Below are 21982 nucleotides of genomic sequence, written 5' to 3'. Positions count from 1 at the left end.
ACTTCGGGGGGTAGAAGCAGCAAGAATGGTGAAAACAAAGATGTCAAATAACTTAAAAAAAAAAACAAAAACAAAAAAAACGAGGTAAACGTTGAAAACAGGGTCTACAAGTGCAACAAAAAGTCCTAAACTTGAGACTTTTTTTTTACACTTCTGAGCCTTTTTATTGATTAGACTTTAGTTTTTAGAGACTCTCAAAAAAAGCTCAGAGAATAATTATCATATAAAAGCTGTTAGAGAATTTACTCACACAGAGACCCACACACACACACAGACAGACAGACAGACACACACACACACACACACACACACACACTGACATATCTAACACCTCTTTATATTATCATATAAAAGCTGTTAGAGACTTTACTCTGACATATCTATCATCTGTTCCCTTCCTAACGTAGTGTATGTATTTAGTTTTATAAATGTCTCCTAACTGTCTGATGATGTAATAACTTGTTAATCGACATCAGGAGTTTCTACAGCACAGAATAACTGCACACAGGATTATTAATCTAAATCTTTCTGCAGAAGAAATCCATAAAGTCCTGATGCAGCCAGAATAAGTTCTGAATGATTGCAGATATAAACATAAAGAGTTTAAATGTGTTAAAGACAGAATAATAATATAAAGAATCTTTACCTGAATGACAGGAGAGAGATGAGTTCTAGAGTCAGCAGCAGGAGAGATACCTGGAATATCACATGATAACAAACATTACGCTACATCACATTTAACTTCATTACATCACAGTTAACTAAAAAAGTGCCTACAAAACTGTCAAAATAGCCCCGAAAATAGTTTCAAAAAGGTCAAGAATAGAACATAATTCTATTTCAATGAATTATATTTACATCACATTTAACTTCAAGGCTCTTTAGAAAGGGACAGAAAAAAAAGCATCAAAAGGGTTGAAACAAGAGTCAAAGAACGCCAAAAGAAAGAGTATAACAAGTGTGATGTTGAGTATATTTACCTGAATGACAGGAGCAGAGTGAGAGTGAAGTCTGTGAACTACTTCAGATCTTTTATTTTGTCAGCGGCAGGTAAAATATTAAAATATTATAATGTTCAACACGCCCACTCAGAGCTGCCCAGGTGACACATCATCCCTCCAGGAGATCAGAGGTTTAACTTCTAGTAGCTTTGACTTTACTTTAGACTTTTACATTTCATTTAACTTTACTTTGAGTTAGTTTTCAGTGTTTGTTAGTTTAGTTTCAGTTTTTCAGAAAGGATTCGTTTTAGTATTTATACATTTATTTGTAGTTTGTTGTTGTCAGGTATGTCTGTATAAAAGGTTAGTCAGCTCTGAGAATAGTTTAATGTTCAGTCTTTGTGAACAGAATATATGACAATAAATGAGAACTAAATGAGTGTTATTTAAAAGTGTTTGTATCCCTGAAGTTTTGGACAGAAAAGAGCCTCGCACCATCGACTGATATCATCTCTTCCTTCACACACTTTCTCATTTGTTCTTTTCGTTATTCAAACTGGAACATTGTCAAACGCTGAGAGCTTTGTTTGCTTTGGTCATAAAACACTAAACCAGCTTTGTAGAAGGAGAGATTAAATGTAAAGGTCCGTTCAACCGTCTCCTCTGAGTACAGGCTTAATACGACATGAACCGCACACTTCAACTGGTCATCTTTCACAAATATATCCTTTTTTATTTTTTTTAATTTATATATACATACACATACGTACACAGATGTGTACACATATATGCATACACATATACACACATGTATACACATACAAAGTAAGTATACAAAAATAAATAAAAATAAAATAATAATAGGGGGTTGGTTTAGTTTTTACTTATCTTATGCTTGTTACTATGCTGCAGTGAGTTGTGATGCACATTATTAAAAACTACATATTTCAATGAGATACAACACTTTAATTTGTTAACTATATCATTGTCTTTAGGACCTGGCTGCTAAGAAAGGTGACAATATTAAATTATACTCATCTAGAGAGTCTACATTCATGAAGATTACTCTTTCAAGTTTAGCTATTTTATACTTGATAGAACCCCTATTATACAGAGTGCAGGGTCAGGTTGGATACAAATTTTTGACACGTCACAGATTTTTCTGAAAACTTCGATCCAAATTTTGAACAGTAACACATTCCCATATCATGTGTAGGTATGACCCTTGAGCGGTGGCAGATTGCAGCCAATCACCTTCTCAGCTGACCGTATGACACGCTGCAGTCTGCCCTTGTCCTTGGCTGTGCTAGCAGCGTACCAGATGGTGATGGAGGATGTGAGGTTGGACTCAATGATGGCTGTGTAGAAGTGCACCATCATTGTCTTTGGCAGGTTGAATTTCTTCAGCTGCCGCAGGAAGTACACCCTCTGTTGTGCTTTCTTGATGTCCTGGGAGATGGTAGTTCCCAGGAAGCGGAAAGACTCCACAATGTTAATTGTGGAGCCACAGAGGGTGATGGGGGCAGGCGGGGCTGGGTTCTTCCTGAAGTCCACAACCATCTCCACTGTCTTTAGAGCGTTGAGCTCTAGATTGTTTTGCTTGCACCAGGTCACCAGGTGGTCAGCCTCCCACATGTAAGTGGACTCGTCACCATCAGAGATGAGTCCGATGAGAGAGGTGTCGTCCGCGAACTTCAGAAGCTTGACAGACTGGTGACTGGAACTGCAGCTGTCAGATGAACATTTCTAACAAGTGTTGTCTGGCCGCAGGCCACATCCTATTGGAAATAATGTGTCTTTTATAAAACATCAGAAGTCCATAGAAGGAGGGGCACTTTAGTATGTCGCACATGCTCTTTAGTATGTTGCACGTGTGCTTTAGTAAGTCGCACACACACTTTAGTATATCACACGCACGCTTTAGTCTGTCACACGCACACTTTAGTAAGTCGCACACGATTTAGTATGTCACATGCTCACTTTAGTACGTCAAACGCATGTCGTATTAATCCTGTACTCAGAGGAGACGGTTGAACGGACCTTTACATTTAATCTCTCCTTCTACAAAGCTGGTTTAGTGTTTTATGACCAAAGCAAACAAAGCTCTCAGCGTTTGACAATGTTCCAGTTTGAATAACCAAAAGAACAAATGAGAAAGTGTGTGAAGGAAGAGATGATATCAGTCGATGGTACAAGGCTCTTTTCTGTCCAAAACCTCAGGGATACAAACACTTTTGAATAAAACTCATTTAGTTCTCATTTATTGTCATATATTCTGTCCACAAAGACTGAACATTAAACTATTCTCAGAGCTGACTCACCTTTTATACAGACATACCTGACAACGACAAACTACAACTAAATGCATAAAAACTACAACAAATCCTTTCTGAAAAACTGAAACTAAACTAACAAACACTCTGAAAACTAACTCAAAGTAAAGTTAAATGAAATCTAAAAGTCTAAAGTAAAGATAAAGGTTATAGACTAAAGTCTCCGAGCTGAACATGCAGAGTCTAAATTAAACGGTATCTCTGCTGCTGACACAACAGAAAAACACAAAAGTGAAACGTCTTGTTCTGAGAAACAGGAACTGAAAGTAACAGCTGATCAATATGTATTAATACACCTTCCTGAAAAATACTTAACAGACTTTCAATGTTTTTGTTCTCAACAGTTTCTTTGTGTGTGTATGTGTGTGTGTGGTGTGTGTGTCTTTTTGTATGTGTGTGTGTTTGTGTGTATATGTGTGTATTTCTGTATGTGTGTGTGTGTGTGTGTGTGTGTGTGTGTGTGTGTGTGTATGTATGTGTGTTTAAATATCAGAACTGAATTGGCTGGTTCGCACGTTAGTCAGCGATAGTTTGTCCACACAGCCAGTAATTTAGCATCATCGGAATGAAAGGTGGCTACATTGAGATTAAATTCGTTGATAATTTTTTATACAAAGTAGCCAATCATTTTATTGGATAAGTAGGCTACTTATACCTTGTCTTTTCTCTTCATAAAGACTGGATACTATAGATAAGAGTGCTTTATCTTGGGTGTGAAACAATTGATTTAACTTAGTGACTCAAGACTTGCTTGAGACTCAGACTTGAGACTGAGCAAAGATGACTCAGTCACAACACAGTAACGCAGAATTATCAGCTTACAAAAATAGTTTGCCTTTGTCAGTGTATATGTATGTATTTGTCTGTGTGTGTGTGTCCATGTGTGTCTGTGTGTGTGTGTGCGTGTGTGTTTGTGCATGTGTGTGTGTGTGTGTGTGTGTGTGTGTGTGTGTGTGTGTGTCAATGCGTGTGTGTCCATGTGTGTGCATGTGTGTGCGTGTGTGTGTGTGTGTGTGTGTGTGTGTGCATGTGTGTGTTCATGGGTGTGTGTCCGTGTGTGTGTGTGCATGTTTGTGCATGTGCATGTGTGTGTGTGTGTGTGCATGCATGTGTGTCCATGTGTGTCTGTGTGTGCATGTGTGTGTGTGTGTGTGTGTGTCTGTGTATGTGTTAGTGTCTTTTGGTTGGTGGATGGGCAGTGGTAGAGAAATCTAGATAAGACTAGATAAGCCCGCCTGCGTGTGTGTGTGTGTGTGTGTGTTTGTGCGTGTGTGTGTACAACACTGCCAGTAACACAGAATTATCAGCTTACAAAAAGAGTTTGCATCTAACAGCCTCTGATAAAACTATATACTTTACTATAAGTTTGCTTACCGTGTGCTTTTGTACCAAAAATAATGTGATTTTCTTTCCGTCTTGCGTTTTGCTTTGTAATACAAGACTTGCTTGTATATTTTTGTAGGTCATCATTTAGAGTAATCGTCTGAATCGAAACAAAGTCTGATAACAACATCTTAACTTCCCCTTCTTGATATCCTGTGTTTGTCTTTGACTGTCAGTGAACTTTGTATTTAAATCTGGAGCTGTGGGGGTGTGATGACATTCATCTGTTTACTTCAGAGACCTCCTCTCTCTGTCGGAGATATAAGACAGGAGTTGATGTACATTTTTCAGTCTGAAGATTCTTTAGTTTTGCATCGGTGAGAGTTCTGCTCTTCTTACGTATGTTTAGTCTTATCTTGCCAACAATTTACAGACTTCTATTCTTTATCTTTTGACACTTTATGTAACCCTCGTGTTGTCTTCCCGTCGATCTGCAACTTTTAGTTTTTCTGGGTCAACTTTTTTTCAACGTTTTGGACGTTATTTTTGGCACTTTTGTTGCTTTTCCACCAATGTTTTTGTCACTTTTTTCAACATTCTTTTATAAAAAAAACATTAAAATACCATGAAATTGAATACAACTTGTGAAAAGCGTTGTAGGGAGCCATCCACATCATTTCTTTTGAACATTTGGTTGAAAGAAACCCTAAATTTCTGATGTGTAAACGTTTTGAAAATGGGTCACATTTGACCCGAGGACACCAGGAGGGTTAACCCTTGTGTGGTCCATCGGCCTTGTGCGAGTTAGGTGCGTACATGCGACACAATGACATACACAGGGGTCTCTGCGACCCCCTTGGACGAGTCGAGGTGGTCCATGTGAAATGAAATGCAATGAAATGAAATGCAATGAAATGAAATGAAATGAAATGAAGGGAGGGTCCCAGAGACCCGAAGGATCGAGGCATGGGTAAAATACAGTAATGTAATGCAGAGTCATGCTTAATGTTTTATTTGTTTATTTGTTTATTTGTTTATTTGTTTATTTGTTTGTTTTTACGACCGGCGCACCCCGGAAGTCCGCCCTCAGACGAGCAGCAGAGAAGGGCTACGGGCTCGCACATTCCGCGCAATAGGCCCGCGCGCAGCTCCCGCAGACGTACCTCCGGCAGCTGGCGCAGACGGCGTTCGTTTTGCGGTCGTTGCTCCTGGGACAGAGCTGACACCTCTTCCTCTCGCCGGCCGCTCTCGGCGCGGGCGGTTCCCGCTCGCCCTCCGGTCGTCGCGGGCCCTCGGCTGGCCCTCTCGTCGCGGCCCTGACGAGCGCGGCGGCCGCCTCCGTGCGAGGGAGGCACCTCCTCCTCTCCATGAGCGGCGCGACGAGCGCCCGTCCCAGCTGCTCGAGGAACGCCCTCCTCCTGTTGAGCTTGCCGCGCATCCACGCGGGCCTGAGCTCTCGCCAGATCACGAAGGCGTTGTAGGCGGACACGTCGAGGACGTTGTGGAACACGGCGAGGGGCCAGCGCGCGGTCTTCCTACGGCAGCTGTACGTGGCCACGAGCTTGTCCAGGTTGTCCACGCCGCCCTTGGTGGCGTTGTAGTGGAGCACGATCTCGGGTTTGGCCGCGCGGCCGCCGGACGCCACCAGGAGCCGCGCGTCCCCCGCGTGCAGCGTGCTCAGCAGCAGCACGTTCTTGTTCCTCTTGGGCACGTAGGACACCAGAGCGGCGTCGGGCGTGAAGGCGAACCTGGACGAGGCGACCGCGCGGCCCCTGGTGTCGAGCAAGGCGGCCGGCAGCTCCGGCTTGTTTTTGCGCATCGTGCCCACCAGGGTGAGGCGCCTCTCGCGCAGGAGCCGCCGCGCCAGGTCGTACGAGGTGAAAAAGTTGTCGCACGTGACGTTGCGAGGGCCCGCGAGCCCCTCGGTCAGGTCCAGCACCACCCGGGCGCCCTGGTTCCTCTCGGACGCGCCGCACGCGGCCTTTCCCGTGTAGGCCTGCACGTTCCACGCGTAGCTGGACTTGGCGTCGCAGGCCACCCACAGCTTGACGCCGTACCTCGCGGGCTTGCTGGGCATGTACTGGCGGAACGGGCATCGACCTTGGATGTGAGGCACAAGAAGGAGAAGAAGAAGAAGAAGAAGAAGAAGACAGAAGAAGAATAAGAAGAAGCACAAGAACAACACCAAGAAGAAGATGATGAATAAGACGAATAAGAAGAAAGAGTTAGGTACACCAAAAAAAAAAAAAAAGAAAAAAAAACAACAACACAAGAAACGATGATGACGACGATGACGACAAACCTCGAAAGGGGACCAGCTACTCGTCCACGGTCACGTCGGGGCCCGGGTTGTAGAGGCCGGGAAGCCGGCGCGCCCACGCGCAACCGAAAGATTCGCATTCTTGGTCCTCGTCAGAGTCACGTTCTTTTTCTTCTTCTTCTTTTTCTTCTTCTTCTTCTTCTTCTTCTTCTTCTTGAACATTGCGTACGGTGCCGGTGAGTAGCACCTGGCTGCTAAATTTAGGATCAAATGTCCACAAGAATAAGAAAATAAATAAAAAAATAAAATCGGACACCCACGACAAAAAAAATAAACAAAAACACAAAAACAAGAAGACAAATGTGTACAGTATGTGTGTGTGTGTGCATATAATAAAAGTGTTTAGTATGCCGAGGTCAAGCCGGGACATTCCCTTTCCCTTCCCCCTTCCCCTTTCCCTTTCCCTTTCCCTTGCCCTTGCCCTTGCCCTTGCCCTTGCCCTTGTCCGAAGGGACCGGGATCGTGTGGTGGAATCGGTTCTTTGCGTAGTAGAAAACCAGACGCCGCGAGCAACGCGGGGGTCTCCGGGACCCGAGAGGGCCGAGGCTCGTGTGGTAGACACCGAACGCCGTCGGCGCGTTGATGAACAAGCCAACGGTCTGGGGGTCTCCGGGACCCCGAGAGGGACGCTAGGCTCGTGCGGTAGAAAACCGAACGCCGTGAGCAACGCGGGGGTCTCCGGGACCCGAGAGGGACGCTAAGGCTCGTGTAGTAGAAACGGTGCGTTGATGAACAAGCCAACGGTCGGGGGTCTCCGGGACCCGAGAGGGACGCTAAGGCTCGTGTAGTAGAAACGGTGCGTTGATGAACAAGCCAACGGTCGGGGGTCTCCGGGACCCCGAGAGGGACGCTAAGGCTCGTGTAGTAGAAACGGTGCGTTGATGAACAAGCCAACGGTCGGGGGTCTCCGGGACCCGAGAGGGACGCTAGGCTCGTGCGGTAGAAAAAAACGAACGCCGTGAGCAAAGCGCGGCGGGGTCTCCGGGACCCCGAGAGGGACGCTAAGGCTCGTGTAGTAGAAACGGCGCGTTGATGAACAAGCCAACGGTCGGGGGTCTCCGGGACCCGAGAGGGACGCTAGGCTCGTGTAGTAGAAACGGTGCATTGATGAACAAGCCAACAGTCGGGGGTCTCCGGGACCCGAGAGGGACGCTAGGCTCGTGCGGTAGAAAAGCCGAACGCCGCCGGCGAAGCGCGGGGTCTCCGGGACCCGTGAGGGACGCTAAGGCTCGTGTAGTAGAAACGGTGCGTTGATGAACAAGCCAACAGTTGGGGGTCTCCGGGACCCGAGAGGGACGCTAGGCTCGTGCGGTAGAAAAGCCGAACGCCGCCGGCGAAGCGCGGGGTCTCCGGGACCCCCCGACAGGGACTAGGCTTGTGTAGTAGAACCGGAGCCTGACGAGCAATGGGGTCTCAGGGACCCGAAGCGCGAGGAGAGGAGAGGAGAGGCCAAAAATCTAATCAAATACACTGAACCGGTCCCCTTGACCCCCGAGGACAACACAAGGGCTAAGGCTCGTGTGGTACAAACGGCGCGTTGATGAAAAAAAAAAAAAAAAAAGCAACGGTCGGGGGTCTGGGGGACCCGAAGCGCGAGGATAGGAGAGGAGAGGCCAAAAATCTAATCAAATATACTGAACCGGTCCCTGCGACCCCCCGAGGACAACACAAAGGGCTAAGGCTCGTGTAGTACAAACGGCGCGTTGATGAACAAGCGACGGGCGGGGGTCTCCGGGACCCGAGAGGGACGAGGCGCGTGTGGTAGAAACCGAACGCCGTCGGCGGTGGGGTCTCCGGGACCCGAGAGGGACCCTAGGCTCGTTGTGCGGTACAAACCGAACGCCGCCGGCGAAGCGCGGGGTCTCCGGGACCCCCCAACGGGGACTAGGCTTGTGTAGTAGACCCGGAGCGTGACGAGCAATGGGGTCTCAGGGACCCGAAAGCGCGAGGAGAGGAGAGGAGAGGCCAAAATCTACTCAAATGCACTGAACCGGTCCCCCGTGACCCCCGAGGACAACACAAGGGTTAATATGATATCTACGAGCGTGGCAAGAGAATTGCTTCCAGTGTCCGAACGAGGTAGACGATCTAGTTCTTTCCTCTCCCGTGTGGCCTGATCCAGAGAGGTAGAGCTCCCAGAATCTGTGTTTGTGGACCGTTTGGTTATGTCTGACGTACCCGAGTTTGACCCGACACTCTTTCTGCCATGACCACAAGCCGGGGTCGTGTTCTGCGCGTGTCCTGCTGATCTTTCGCTTCTCGCTCGACCGCTCTTGTCCTCGCTTGCGGCACCTCGGTAACGTTGCGTGGTTTGTTGCGACCCTTTGTCTTTCGTCTTCTTCACTTTCGTGTTCGTCTATTTGTGTGCTTGAGAGCGTACGTTTCCTTTTGTGTCGCGCTCGGCTCCTTTGTCGGCATCTCGGGATACCGTGGCGCATAGAGTGGTGCAGATGCTGCCCAGGAGCAACTTATCAATCTGCAACACAGCTGACACCCTCTTGGGTTCGGGCTCGCACAACGCGGGTGATACTCGGTACGCGTACCCGCAGCGTTGACACAACTCGTCCCTCTTCTGATCACTCGTTAAGTCTAGATGAACATCTACTCTCAACAAGGCAGAGAGCTCGTCTAGCTCACGCGACCAGCGGTCCACTGCTCCGCAACACAGAGCAGTGAGTATGACCGCCCAGTATGGAGTCTTAATAAGCTCGTTGGTGAGCCTTCCTCGTGAGCACCTGGTCAACTCCAGACCCATGTACGATAACCTCGCGCTCAACCACCGATCCGCACCAGAGACCGGTGATGGCTCTGTCTCGTGGTTAACAGTAGCACGAGAGAGCTGTAGGTTAGAGTCAAGCTGCCACAAAACGCACGTCCCCCAAAGAGCGTTTTGTGGACTGGGTGCCACACAGATCCCCCGGTCCTCGCTGCACTGCAATCGCACCAGGGTTAGCCTGCTCTGCTCGTGTAACACCTTGAATGCGAGCGGCGCCCCGAGTCAATCCGTCTAACCCGGGCTCCGTAAGGGTTACAGACGTCGGTATCCGTTTTTCTATGTCAAACATTTGCACCCATGTGTACTGTAGACGAGTTAGAGCACCTACGTCTTCGAATCGCACGGCCATGTGGCGGATAGAGCTCCAGTCGCCTTTCTGACAGGGTTCCATGTTCTTCTGTCTACACGCTCTCGGGGAAAGAAACAAAAAAAAAAGAAGCAGGGAAACAGACTCGTGTTATGGAAACATTTGTTTTTCTTTTTATTTCCAGTGTTACAGGAGAGGATATAAAAAATCGCAAAACTGTACACGACATCAACAGCAGTCTTTGTATACGACAACTCCAGGCTTCTTTACAGGTTTCTCTTCCGAGACATCCTGACGCTCCGGCTTGTCTCCGCGTTGCGCAGCGTCACCACGAGCCGGAACACATACGGCGACCTGATCGTCCTGGTCCGAACACCACGCGTCCTCCTTGCAGTCTTCATCAGAATAATATCCAATGCCGAACTCTCCGAATTCCAGGCAGCAGCTGCGAGTGGTATTGCAATTGAAAGCCTCCAGCTGATCGCTCATAGACTCAGCGTTCTCAACTGCGCTCTCCGCGGCCTCGATCACCGTGTTGTTCGTTGATCCGAGGCCAAGGTCTCAACGCTGCCTGTATTCTCGTATTCCACAATTACGGTCTTGGAGTCCGCGAAGCTCTCTGGGGTCTCGCTCAAGGCGTCGTAGGTCGCGACGGGAGCACATTGCTCTACGACTGGTGACCGTGTTATCGAGTCCAAGGTCTCAACGTTGTCTTTGCTCTCGGAGTCCACAATTGTGGTCTCGGAGTCCGTGACACTCGCCGCGGCCTCAGTCAACGCGTTCTCGTTCGCAGCGGGATCACCTTGCGCCACGAGTATCGGCTGTGTGGTTGAGTCCAAGGTCTCGACGTCGCCGTTGCTCTCAGGTCCCGTTGTGGTAACGTTGTTGTACACTCTCATAATGTCTTTGATTGCCTCAGGTCTTTTTCCGAACCTGTTTGTGATGGCCAAGTAGACGTTGAGGTTATTGTTACCACTGGTTGAGCCTTGTCTAACACCCCGAACTCTCTGCAATTCGGTGTCAAAGTGTTTAGCTCCATAATGTGTGCATATGATGTCTTTTAACCTGGACAAGGGTATAACGTGTACTGCTCTAAACAGCGCTACGTGCACTTGGTACAAGTCTGGGCCAGGTTCAGCCATCGTTCCAATTTTCCGGGGATAACGAGAGTTGTGTCCATGTGGGCCGTCTCAGAGACCTTTGGACGTGCACGCTACACAGCGCCGGTAGAGCAGCGTTTCCATGTCCACTAGTACTTCGGAAAATACGGGCTCCTTGCATGTCATACACAAGGTGTACATCTGTTTCATTTCAGTAAATGTGCACGTGTTGACAGCACTCGTGCTTAGGGGTACGTTTATCACGGGCGCAGCACAGCACGAAGAGCAGAATTTCATCTGCTCAAAGTCGAATTCCACGTCGATGTTTCTCGGGTTTCCTTTCACCTCGGACGAGCGGAAGGTCTGATTCTTTAGACATCTCGAGCACCTCAGGTCTCCCTGTTTAGGAGGGGGCTGCGCGCCGGGTTGCCCGGGTACTAGGAGTATCTGCCTGTGGTTGTGCTGCACCCAGTTAATGTGACAGTTGAGCACGGCATATAGCAGCATCTGACACTCAGGCTTCAGTTCGCTCAGCTTCTGAAAACGTTCACTGTGGATAACATCTACGGCTACGCGCAGTTCGGGTAGACACGCGGCAGCCAACTCCAGCGGTTGATCTGTTGTGTACGTGACAGCCAGCTTGTAGTAACAACTCAGACCCCACTCTGAATGGAGCGTAAGCATGGGGTGTCCCACGTTTTTCACCACCTGAAAGGCTCTTACGAGCTTGGCGTAGTACGACTTTCTTGGTGCCGAAAAACTGTATTGCGACCACTTGATGGAATCCTCTCGCCCGTGTCTTACCCGGTCTAAAGAGTAAGGCCTAGTCTTGCCTCGGCGGATCCCGGCTTCCCCGGCGGTGACGACACGCTGAGATTTTACGAGCCCAGTGCCTGCGGTCGGTTCTCCAGTGAGTGGGCAGCGTCCTCTCATATGCTGTCTCGCTCTAGCAGGATAGCCCCGGTCGGGTACACAGCCCTGGCCGGACACGCGGACACGCTCAGAGTCACAGCAGCACTCGCACGTGCATCCGGTGTGTTGCGTCGGCCCCCTTCCTCGAGGCTAATTTCAGCGACCCATTGTGTGCCGCGACTCTGCTTAAGCCCATGTTCATTCCCTACTTCAATTGGCAGCGGGATAATAACACCCGGAGGGGTGAGACCCAAGCTTCTGAGTGTCAGGACCCTGACGCGTGGTTGACTCGCTATAGGCTGTTTACGGGCTACGAACTGGACAAAAAGGGGTCTGACTCGTCCGACGGGATGAATCTCAGCTGGACAGAGACCAGCGTACTGGACCATGTCCCAGGGTGTAGGCTCGTGGAGGAGAAGCACAAGAAGCTGTGGTTTGTTGCTCCCCAGATGGGTGACAGGATGAACATGGTAAAAGAGGCCGGTCTGCAAATGATGGGCGGCCAGAGGGACCAGAAGGCCCTAAAGATCTGCTCCTACCTGATGTCCGCCAACGTAATGGCTTACGTGCAATGCGCAGTGTTCGGCACGATAGCCAACATGCTACCCTGTGCCGCAAAGAGCGACTTCACTGAGAACGTAATGATTGCCATCAAGAAGTCGATGGCCAGGTTTTCAGACGCGGTTCGTTACCAGAGCGCGAACCTGCTGACAAAGTTTAGTAAAATACAAGACAGCTGCCTGTACACTACCGGGGTGGGCTTCTCTGGCCAGGACAAAGGTAAAGTTCTATACTTTGGTAAAGTTTTCACCGGCCCTGAGGACAAGAGACCCACTCAGCCTCCGCCAACCCTATCGAATAATAATAGTAATAATGGGGTCTTCACTACAGTGAGCCTGGGACTTGCTAACCACACTATGATGAGCAACATGCTGACCATCGCCCTGAGTGCCCCGAAGCACACACACAATGGCAATGGTGTACACGATGTGCTGTCCAAGGGGCACATGTCCATTGGGGTTAACACTACGTGCACTGACGGGTTTCTTTACGGCCGCTTCCACCAGTTTAACCAGGGCGAATTCACAGAGGTGGCCAACGTTAACGCTGGTGTCTGCTGTTAAGAATAACAACATCGAGGTGACTGGAGAAGAGGACATCAGAGGGAAACGTCAGAGGGGCCAGATGTCAGAAGCGAACCAGCATGTTTCCTCTGACCCCCAGCTCGATGCAGCTGGAGAGGAGCCTAACTGTAGCCCGGAGAGGAAAAGGACCAAACTCGATTGTGGGCTGACAATGTCAAGAGGAGGGTGCTCTCAACAAGACCCAAAACTGCCCGTTGCAACGGAGCCCTTGCTCTGACTTAGTTGGGGACTGGCATTTCCTGTACATGGAGGACAGCCGTGTTTTCGGATACATGAAGCTGGTCCCAGAAACGGTCTTGGTTAGTGACAAAAGCAGCAAGGGGCAAGGGTCCGCAAAGACAGCCGAATTCACTATCCCCCTCGGGGTACTGAGAGAGGTGAATGAGCCTTCGTGTGGCGAGTCCACTGAAACGGGCGAGTACGCGCTGTGTCCCTGTTGTCAGATATCTTTCAAGGTTTCTGAGTTTTGGAAACACGCATTGTTTGAGATTGCAGAGAGAGGTAACAGAGTGCCAGCCTGGCAGCCCTTAGACGGATCAGCTGCACCGAGGTGGATAGTGGAACAGGGCGCAGGTTGGCGCAACCCTATTTACAGACCCAGAGATTTAGAGAACACGTGTGAGATTGGACAGAGTCTTGCAGAGCTGAACCTGAAACACTTCCTCTCGGACTACGAGTTCTCGCGAGCTCTTGACGACACCTTTGGGTCTCTGGCTCTACAGTTGAGAGACTAAGCCATGTTAGCCTACTCCTACCAACCTCGAGTGACTCAGTTGTCCTCTCCTGCGCCTACGCAGCCGCCTAGTCGACAGCCTCAGCAGCAACCCGCTCGTGGGACCGAGGATGACATGGAACCCATACCAGAAGACATGGTGACGCTCGACTCCCTGATGGGAGTAGCGTACCTAGGTCAAGATCAAGCTCACTCTTTTGTGAAGTACAGGTTCACTGAAAAACATAAGGCGTGTGGAGTGCTAAAGATCAACCGCGTTGAGCAGATCAACATTTTCATTCAGAGGCTGCGAGACGAGGCCATACCAATAGAGACATCACTACATACGCTCATGCCGTCGAACAAAAGGACTCACTGGATAAGAGTGTCACTAAATGAACTGAAGGTGCTCAGCTTGAAACCTCTTTGGAAGATCAAGGGGATAGTCCAGCTGCACGCCAAAGAGCTGCGGGTCACGATTAAGATAGATGACAGCTCGCTGGATCCGTGCATTCTCGACCCTGGGCGGCTGCTGCTGTGCGCTCAACCCGATGGGTACCACACTGATGAATTCCTGGGATTGGCCAAGGAAGGTCTAATTGATCCCAATCAGGAGGAGATACGGTATGAACATCACGCAAACAGCAGCGGCCCAGAGGAAGCCGGTGACGGGCGTGTAGAGGACAGGGTTCGTGTCACACGGAAGCGTAACACGTGTACAATCAGCGAATATGATGAGGCTATGGTCACACATAAGAAACACAAAACCCAGACCGAGGGTTCTCATGTGAGCCTAGACTCTGAACCCAAGGTCCGGGCACAAGACAAAGAACAGAAAGAAAGCTCTCATACACAGAATGTTGACCACACAAACTTTAATCGGGGAATGCAAACCAGGATGCTACTGCTACTGCTGCTGCTGCTGCTGTGCCCGCAGCTTCTCACGATCGCTGTGGGATTGAGCGACGGAGCCCCGTTGAGGCAACGAACCCCGACGCAGTGAACCACCAATGCCTCGGTGAACCCGACTCAGAGTCTGTTGCGAGTCCTTCGTGTGACATCTTGCCAAGAGTTCACCAAAGAGCCCCTTTGAGACGTCATCCCCCCGAGTCCCAACAGAACTCAGTCGGTGATCAACGTGCGGCCCAGGGTCAGAGGACCCGGGGTTGCTCGCTGATGTAGCCGAAAGCATCGTCTCCGCGTATTCCACTTCACTAACCCCGTGATCCCGTTCCCTTTCGCCTTCGCACCTCACATCCGAGGGTCTGAGACCCAGCTTGTTGGCCAAAAGTAACCCGTACGCACTTGGATGCAGAGACTCCCTCGTGAGCATGATGTCGTTGACTGTGAGCGAAGCGTCTGGCTTTCTCCCGGACAGGCTGTCCGCGAATGTCACCCCGGACGTGTTTAAAAGCGTCACCAGCATGCAGTGGAAAACGTGCACAGGCGAACCGGATTCTAGCTCTCTCACCGTATCCCTGTTGTTGTACTGTATGGTATTGTGTCTCCTGTTGAACTGGCTGAATCCGGACAGGGTGCTTCGCCAAAAATTGGTCCACATGCTCAAGGTCTCCTCCAGGTGAGGCACGCTGACAGACGACGGGTAGTTGCACACGAGTTTAACGTCCGAGCCGAGCTCTGTCACGGACTCTTCGTCTTTGGTCTCGCCGGCCTCACCGATCACCCGTTCCAGCTGCCTCGTGACGGCTTCGGCCAGCTGCAGCAGCCCACGGTCCTTACATTCACTCTTGAGCCGCTCCAAGGCCAGGCGAGGGTGCCTGTTCGCCTCAGCAAGAAACTGCTTGAGGAGCAGCACTTCCCTGCCTTCGGAGATCATCGAGGTCATCATTTTACTCAAGCTGTGTGACACGCTGGCGGACTTGTGCTCGGAAACCGTACTCCCGACCCCTGATCTCAGAAGCACATCTTGCAGCGCGGCCGAGTCCAACCCAAACATGTCGGGCTGCTGTTCGCTGACCAGGTAGCGGGACAGGTTGTCGAGTAAAGGTTGCCCGAAAGAGTTGCCCGCGACCGAAAGTCCCGCGTGCTGCTGCTCTCCGCGGGACGAAAGCATCACGTCGGCTAAGTGTGTCAAAGAGGAGCGATCTACGCCCGTGCTGGTGTATACGTGTCTGCTTGAGGCCGCGGTCAGACCCTGTATGATCTTGTAAAAGAGAGTAGACCAGCTCTGGACCGTTGTGTGGGATCTCTTGGCCAAGGAGGAGAACGCCGAACCACTCGACCAGCAACTGTCCCACATACAGATGTGCCTGTAGAGGACCCCGTCCACCGACGCCGTGACAAGGTCCGTCTCCGTGTCGTAGAAGGCCAGACACGTGGAGGCTCTGCACTCGGGTATGACCGGACACCGGCCGTGCTCGAAGGTCTTCATCACGCCCCACAGGGCCACGGTTGCCATTTTGAGCTCCGTTTCCTTGATGGGGTCACGCTTGAGCGCAATGTCACGTTGGACCCAGTCGCCTATGATCTTACACACCACGGATACTTGCGTTCTGGGCACCGAATTGTCCATCAGAAGTTTCAGCGTGTCCGGAAGCTGGTCGAGAGGTACGTCCAAGACCGAAGGCAGAGCCCGCTCGTGAGCTTCGCGTTCCTGTACAGCTTCGAAAGCGGCAGCCGGCGGACTGAGTCCGTCTGGCACAGTGCTAAAGCAAGGCTCGCGAAGCTTGTGGCTGCCCCTGGCGATGATGGGTTTGCCTCGGGCAGCGTGGCGTTCGGATCTCGGAGGCCTCTCGCGCCTCTCGGTCCTCCGTTCACTTTGGTCACACACCTCGTTGTCAACGTAGCCCATGTACACATCCCTGTGTACCAAAGGTTTGGCCGCGACTAGGTTAGTCACGGTAGCTTTCCCTGACAACCCCATACCTTGAGTTCTAACTCTCTTCCAAGGTAGGAAAACACAGGGTACGAAGCCCGCCAACACAGTCCAGCGGATCATGTTCCTCAGTGTGGTCTTGATGTGTGTGCACACGTGGTTCGCGGAGTAGTAGTTGATGAGGTACCGCACCAAGCAAGTGGCGCTCTCGCTGTTGCTCCCTAAGACATTGTAAAGCAGAAGCTCCACAGACAGAGCCGGACTGAATGTGTTGACAATCTCCTCTATTGCTATGGCCAGCTGCGGGTCCTCACTTACGTAGACCCAGGAGTCTGTGTCTCTGTGGATAGGGACCAAGCCGAAATGCTCAAACTCCACATTATTAGACTCGAGACTCTGTTCGCGGTGGGACCGCTCTCTTTTCCTGAAAGTCTCTAACACGTAGGAATCCCCCCAGTCCTTCAAAGCAGCCATAGCCAACGCGTTCTCCCAGCGGACCAGCTGTTCTCTGGACAGCCTCGTTGCTGCTCCCGCCATGTCTCTTCTTCTTATTCTTCTTCTTCTTCTTCTTCTTCTTCTTCTTCTTCTTCTTCTTCTTCTTCTTCTTCGTCTTCTTCTTCTTCTTCTTCTTCCCGGTCTGATTGTGTAGTGTGCACTATCGCGTGCAATGTGCAATTAACGAGATCAACGTGTGTCCAGCTTAGAGAGCCAGAGTTTCAGACATGTTCTGTATGTTGTTCAGAGCATTGTGTTGTCTGTGTAGCAACAGGCAAAGTATTCTGAGCAGAAACCGCGGATACCAAGACTCTGACAGTGACGACGACGACAGCGACGACGAGGGCTTCGCCGCCACCGATGCCCGGGCACGTGTGGTCAAGCTCTCCAAACTGCATTCTGCAAGCGCTACAGGATCACGGATCAGCGAGAGGCTCAGCAGGGCACCTACGACACAATCACCAACGGAGTGCAGATCAGAGAGTACAGTCAAGTGTTCCAACACAAGTCCTTTGTGGTCTCGCTGCAATTAGGATGCCTCCTCAACATCACGGTGCCCGCAGAGACCAAGATGCTGGTCAGAAGAGAGTTAGAAACAGCCAGCACTGCCTGGGAGCTGAGCAGGACCACAGAGGTGCTCAGGTACTGCGTGGCTCAACCCAGCCTAACGGACAGGATCGTGCAAAAGACCGACATGGCCAGCCGCGCAGAGAAATTGGACTCCGTGTTGATCATGGCGGAACTCATTTGCGGTATGATCAACATACAGCCCGAGTCCTTCGTCTGCGCGTTGGAAAACGCTCGCAAGATACTGGCGAGCGACAAGCCCGAAGTTGTGATTGTAGGCGAGACTCTGTTCCGTGTCATCTCACAGAGAAGCTCCAATGTCTGGCCTCAGATAGTCAGCGAGGACACCAAAATCACGCCCGAATTCTCCGTGTACACAATGGCCAACGAGACCAGTAGAGGCGTGCAAGGTTACGATTTCACCATGCAACAGGTCACACAGCACGATCTGGGTGACAAAGATCTACCCTTCACCAACGAATCGTGCTTCCAGGACAGCTCGAACGTCATGAAAGTGCACTACATTAGACTCGGAGGAGGCCCTACGGACAGGATCCCCATTGTGACCGTGGACTCGGTGCAGATGGAGCTGGGTGGCAAGAGAAGAAAGAGAAAGACTCAACGGGTCCATTACAAAGGACCCTGTCGTTTTAGGGACATACACTTGTATGCCAAGTCTACTCAGGCCCTTCAGCTCCGCGCTCAGGGGTGTAAAGAAGAACACCCAGAGAGACCGCAATGAGGAAAGCAATCACAAGCTCTTCCGAGAGACGCTTCACATTGCGGAGTTCGACAAGGGAGTACTCAATCCCGTTGGCGATCCTTTCAAGGACACCGTTGAGAGAATGACCGGAGACAAGCTTACCACAGACATAATGCAGCCAAAGCTCGGAGTGGCCTTTTGCGGCACTTATAGTATAGGGCTTACATCTGACAAGAAGCTCAAGTGCCCCAGCGACATGACGCGGGAGATGCTGCTCGAGAGCCTAGCTCCTAGAATCAGCGGCACCGGTATGTTTTCCTGCAACCCCATCGAGTCAACCACGCGCCTAATCAACCCTATATTCAACAGGATATTCGAGCACACCAGGTACTCTCGGTACTTGGACCATTAACTTGCCATGCCGTAACTGTACCCATGAGACAAAGGATGTACACCAGCGGCTTAGCGCACACCATAGCCCTGGGACTGTACGCCTTGACCGACTTTGTGTTCTCGTGTGGTGTAAACTTTTTTACCTCGCTCTACATGCACCCCACGGAAGAGGAGACTAAGCTAATCTTGAGCAGGAAAAGGCATGACGCCGAGCTTGACATAGCAATAAACACCGTCGGGAGAACCATTGCCAGTTTAGACGCCAACATAGCTCTACTCGAACAAACCATGAAGACAACCGCAGGAGAGGAGTACAAAAAGTCTAAGAATGAGCTGAAAGCGGTCAAGAACGAGAGAGACGACCTCTGTTGCCTACTGCGAGCACTCCGGGGAAGAGTCGACACTCTCGGGTTGATCAGTGCCGTGAAGACTCTTTCGGACAACGTGGGACTACAACTCAATGCATCATCTTACATCAACAGGCGGGTTCTAGCCCTGGCTGTGCAAAGGGACCTGGACGATATGCGAGAACCTGTCACAAAAGTAACCGTTGAAGACGCTTACCAAGAATATAGTAGAACCAAACCTATGACTGGAAACACTGTTGTATAAAGACCTGTGTATAGACATGTCAATAATGTACGTTATTGCCCTCTGACTGATGCCTGCCTGTGTACAAATAAATCTCTCCTATACCAAGATATGTGCGTATTGGGTATCTCTTAACGTGTAGATAAGTCTCGTAGAGTAGCTCACACATCCTATCCCAGTTGTACCTGGGGTCAACATTGTGTGCAGGGTTTCATGACACAACTTTCAGTCGTGAAACTCGAAAAAACGAAAAAAAAAGAAACAATACACAACACGTTCTGCTGGGTAATTTTCACTTTATTGATGAAACCAGTTAGTCGTGGTATATGATACAACAAGAAAAGAGCAAAAGGTAAAAAGTCAGTCTACAATAGCATGCAGAGTATTAGGATAATAATGGCATGTGCAACAGAGCTCAAGCGCGCCAATTGTGCGTCGTTGGTGAGTCTGCCAGGACGCGTTGCATTTCGATCTTTCAGATAGACAGTCACAAGGTCGTGCTCGCCCGTTGACTCCAATTTGCAATAGAAGGTGCTGGCTAGATCGGACACCTCGACAGACGTGAATACCAGTTTCATAGAGGTGGGGTAGCCAAACAGGTTTTTCACCAGTGTTGTGTTCATTGCCTGTTCGCTGACCCGTCCTTCTTGGGGAACAAACCCTGTGTCACATTCACCCTTGCAGGGTTTCGTCAGCCAAAACACTTCATCAAATATGTTCCAAGCGATACCTTCACATTCAATTTCCAGACGTTGTCCCAGTGTGATAGGTATAACCCCTGTCTTCAGCAGATCTTGGCACATCGGTCGTACGATCTGCGAATAAGGTAATGCGGTATGCATGGTCATAGTCTTGCTGCGTCCATGTAGTTTGTGACCTAAGGGCAGGCCAGTGGCGTTGTGACCCATCTCCGTGATATAGTACAGCGTCCTGCAACCTAGAAGAGTGGGGTTCCGCACATGGTCCGAGATGATCACTCCGGGGCTGATCAGCATTGGATCCTCTCCCTGTGTAAGGACAAAGTTAGTGTTAATCGTCTCATGTTTTATTTGTTTATTTGTTTATTTGTTTGTTTTTACGACCGGCGCACCCCGGAAGTCCGCCCTCAGACGAGCAGCAGAGAAGGGCTACGGGCTCGCACATTCCGCGCAATAGGCCTGCGCGCAGCTCCCGCAGACGTACCTCCGGCAGCCGGCGCAGACGGCGTTCGTTTTGCGGTCGTTGCTCCTGGGACAGAGCTGACACCTCTTCCTCTCGCCGGCCGCTCTCGGCGCGGGCGGTTCCCGCTCGCCCTCCGGTCGTCGCAGGCCCTCGGCGGGCCCTCTCGTCGCGGCCCTGACGAGCGCGGCGGCCGCCTCCGTGCGGGGGAGGCACCTCCTCCTCTCCATGAGCGGCGCGACGAGCGCCCGTCCCAGCTGCTCGAGGAACGCCCTCCTCCTGTTGAGCTTGCCGCGCATCCACTTGGCGTCGCAGGCCACCCACAGCTTGACGCCGTACCTCGCGGGCTTGCTGGGCATGTACTGGCGGAACGGGCATCGACCTTGGATGTGAGGCACAAGAAGAAGAAGAAGAAGAAGAATAAGAAGACAGAAGAAGAAGACAGAAGAAGAATAAGAAGAAGCACAAGAACAACACCAAGAAGAAGATGATGAATAAGACGAATAAGAAGAAAGAGTTAGGTACACCAAAAAAAAAAAAAAGAAAAAAAAACAACAACACAAGAAACGATGATGACGACGATGACGACAAACCTCGAAAGGGGACCAGCTGCTCGTCCACGGTCACGTCGGGGCCCGGGTTGTAGAGGCCGGGAAGCCGGCGCGCCCACGCGTCAAACACGTCCCGCACGGCCGCCAGTTTGTCCGAGGCTCGTCTGGCGGCTCTCGACTCGCGGTCGTCGAATCGCAGCAGTCTCGAGTACGCGTGGAACCGTTTGACCGGCATCGTGGCGCGGAATATGGGCCTGCCGCTCTCCTCGTGCCACAGGCTCTCCGCAGCCTCGTTGCCGGACCTGTACACGCCCGAGAGGATCAGCAGCCCGAGGTAGCCGCGCAGGTCCGCGGCGTCCATCGTTTTCCAGTCGTTGCCGCATTTCCTCAGGCCCTCGAGGTTCGTCGCCGCCACCACGATCTCCTCCACGTCCCACGTGACAAACAGCTCGAACGCGGAGACTATGTCGTGCACGCGGGCCGCTGCGTACTCTGTGGGTCCCGGGGTCTGGGGAGCGGCGGCGGCTGCGGCGGCGGCAGTAGCAGCAGAAGAAGAAGCAGAAACAGCAGAAACAGCAGAAGCAGAAACAGCAGAAACAGCAGAAGCAGCAGCAGCAGCAGCAGCAGCAGCAGCAGCAGAAGCAGCAGCAGCAGACGCGGAAGCAGTAGCAGTAGAAGCAGAGCGTGTGTGCTCGTGTTGTTGTTGTTGTTGTTGTTGTTGTTGTTGTTGTTGGTCTTCATTTTCGTTTTCGCTGCCACAGCGACGAGGTGGAGGGCCGCCGGGATGATACGTTTTCGAGGACCACTCGATTTTACCAT

The 21982-nt window shown here is 50.8% G+C and overlaps 1 protein-coding gene and 1 pseudogene across 1 annotated transcript in view; both read right to left on the bottom strand.

The window, feature by feature from the left end:
• LOC116058025 overlaps positions 1-4591 on the bottom strand; it is a 22631-nt pseudogene extending 18040 nt beyond the window's left edge.
• The window catches only part of LOC116058014 (piggyBac transposable element-derived protein 4-like), a 22883-nt gene extending 901 nt beyond the window's left edge, over positions 1-21982 (bottom strand). Inside the window, exons 1-3 of the mRNA XM_031310629.2 lie at positions 21820-21982; positions 21206-21688; positions 5761-6697 (exon numbers count right to left, since the gene is read on the bottom strand). Of these exons, the coding sequence (XP_031166489.2) occupies positions 5761-6697; positions 21206-21688; positions 21820-21982 (1583 nt within the window). The remainder of the gene's footprint in view (positions 1-5760; positions 6698-21205; positions 21689-21819) is intronic.

Source organism: Sander lucioperca, chromosome 10, assembly GCF_008315115.2.
Source record: "Sander lucioperca isolate FBNREF2018 chromosome 10, SLUC_FBN_1.2, whole genome shotgun sequence".
Taxonomy (NCBI): domain Eukaryota; kingdom Metazoa; phylum Chordata; class Actinopteri; order Perciformes; family Percidae; genus Sander; species Sander lucioperca.
Note: the sequence above shows the minus strand (reverse complement) of the source record. Positions and strands in the feature narration are given on the sequence as shown.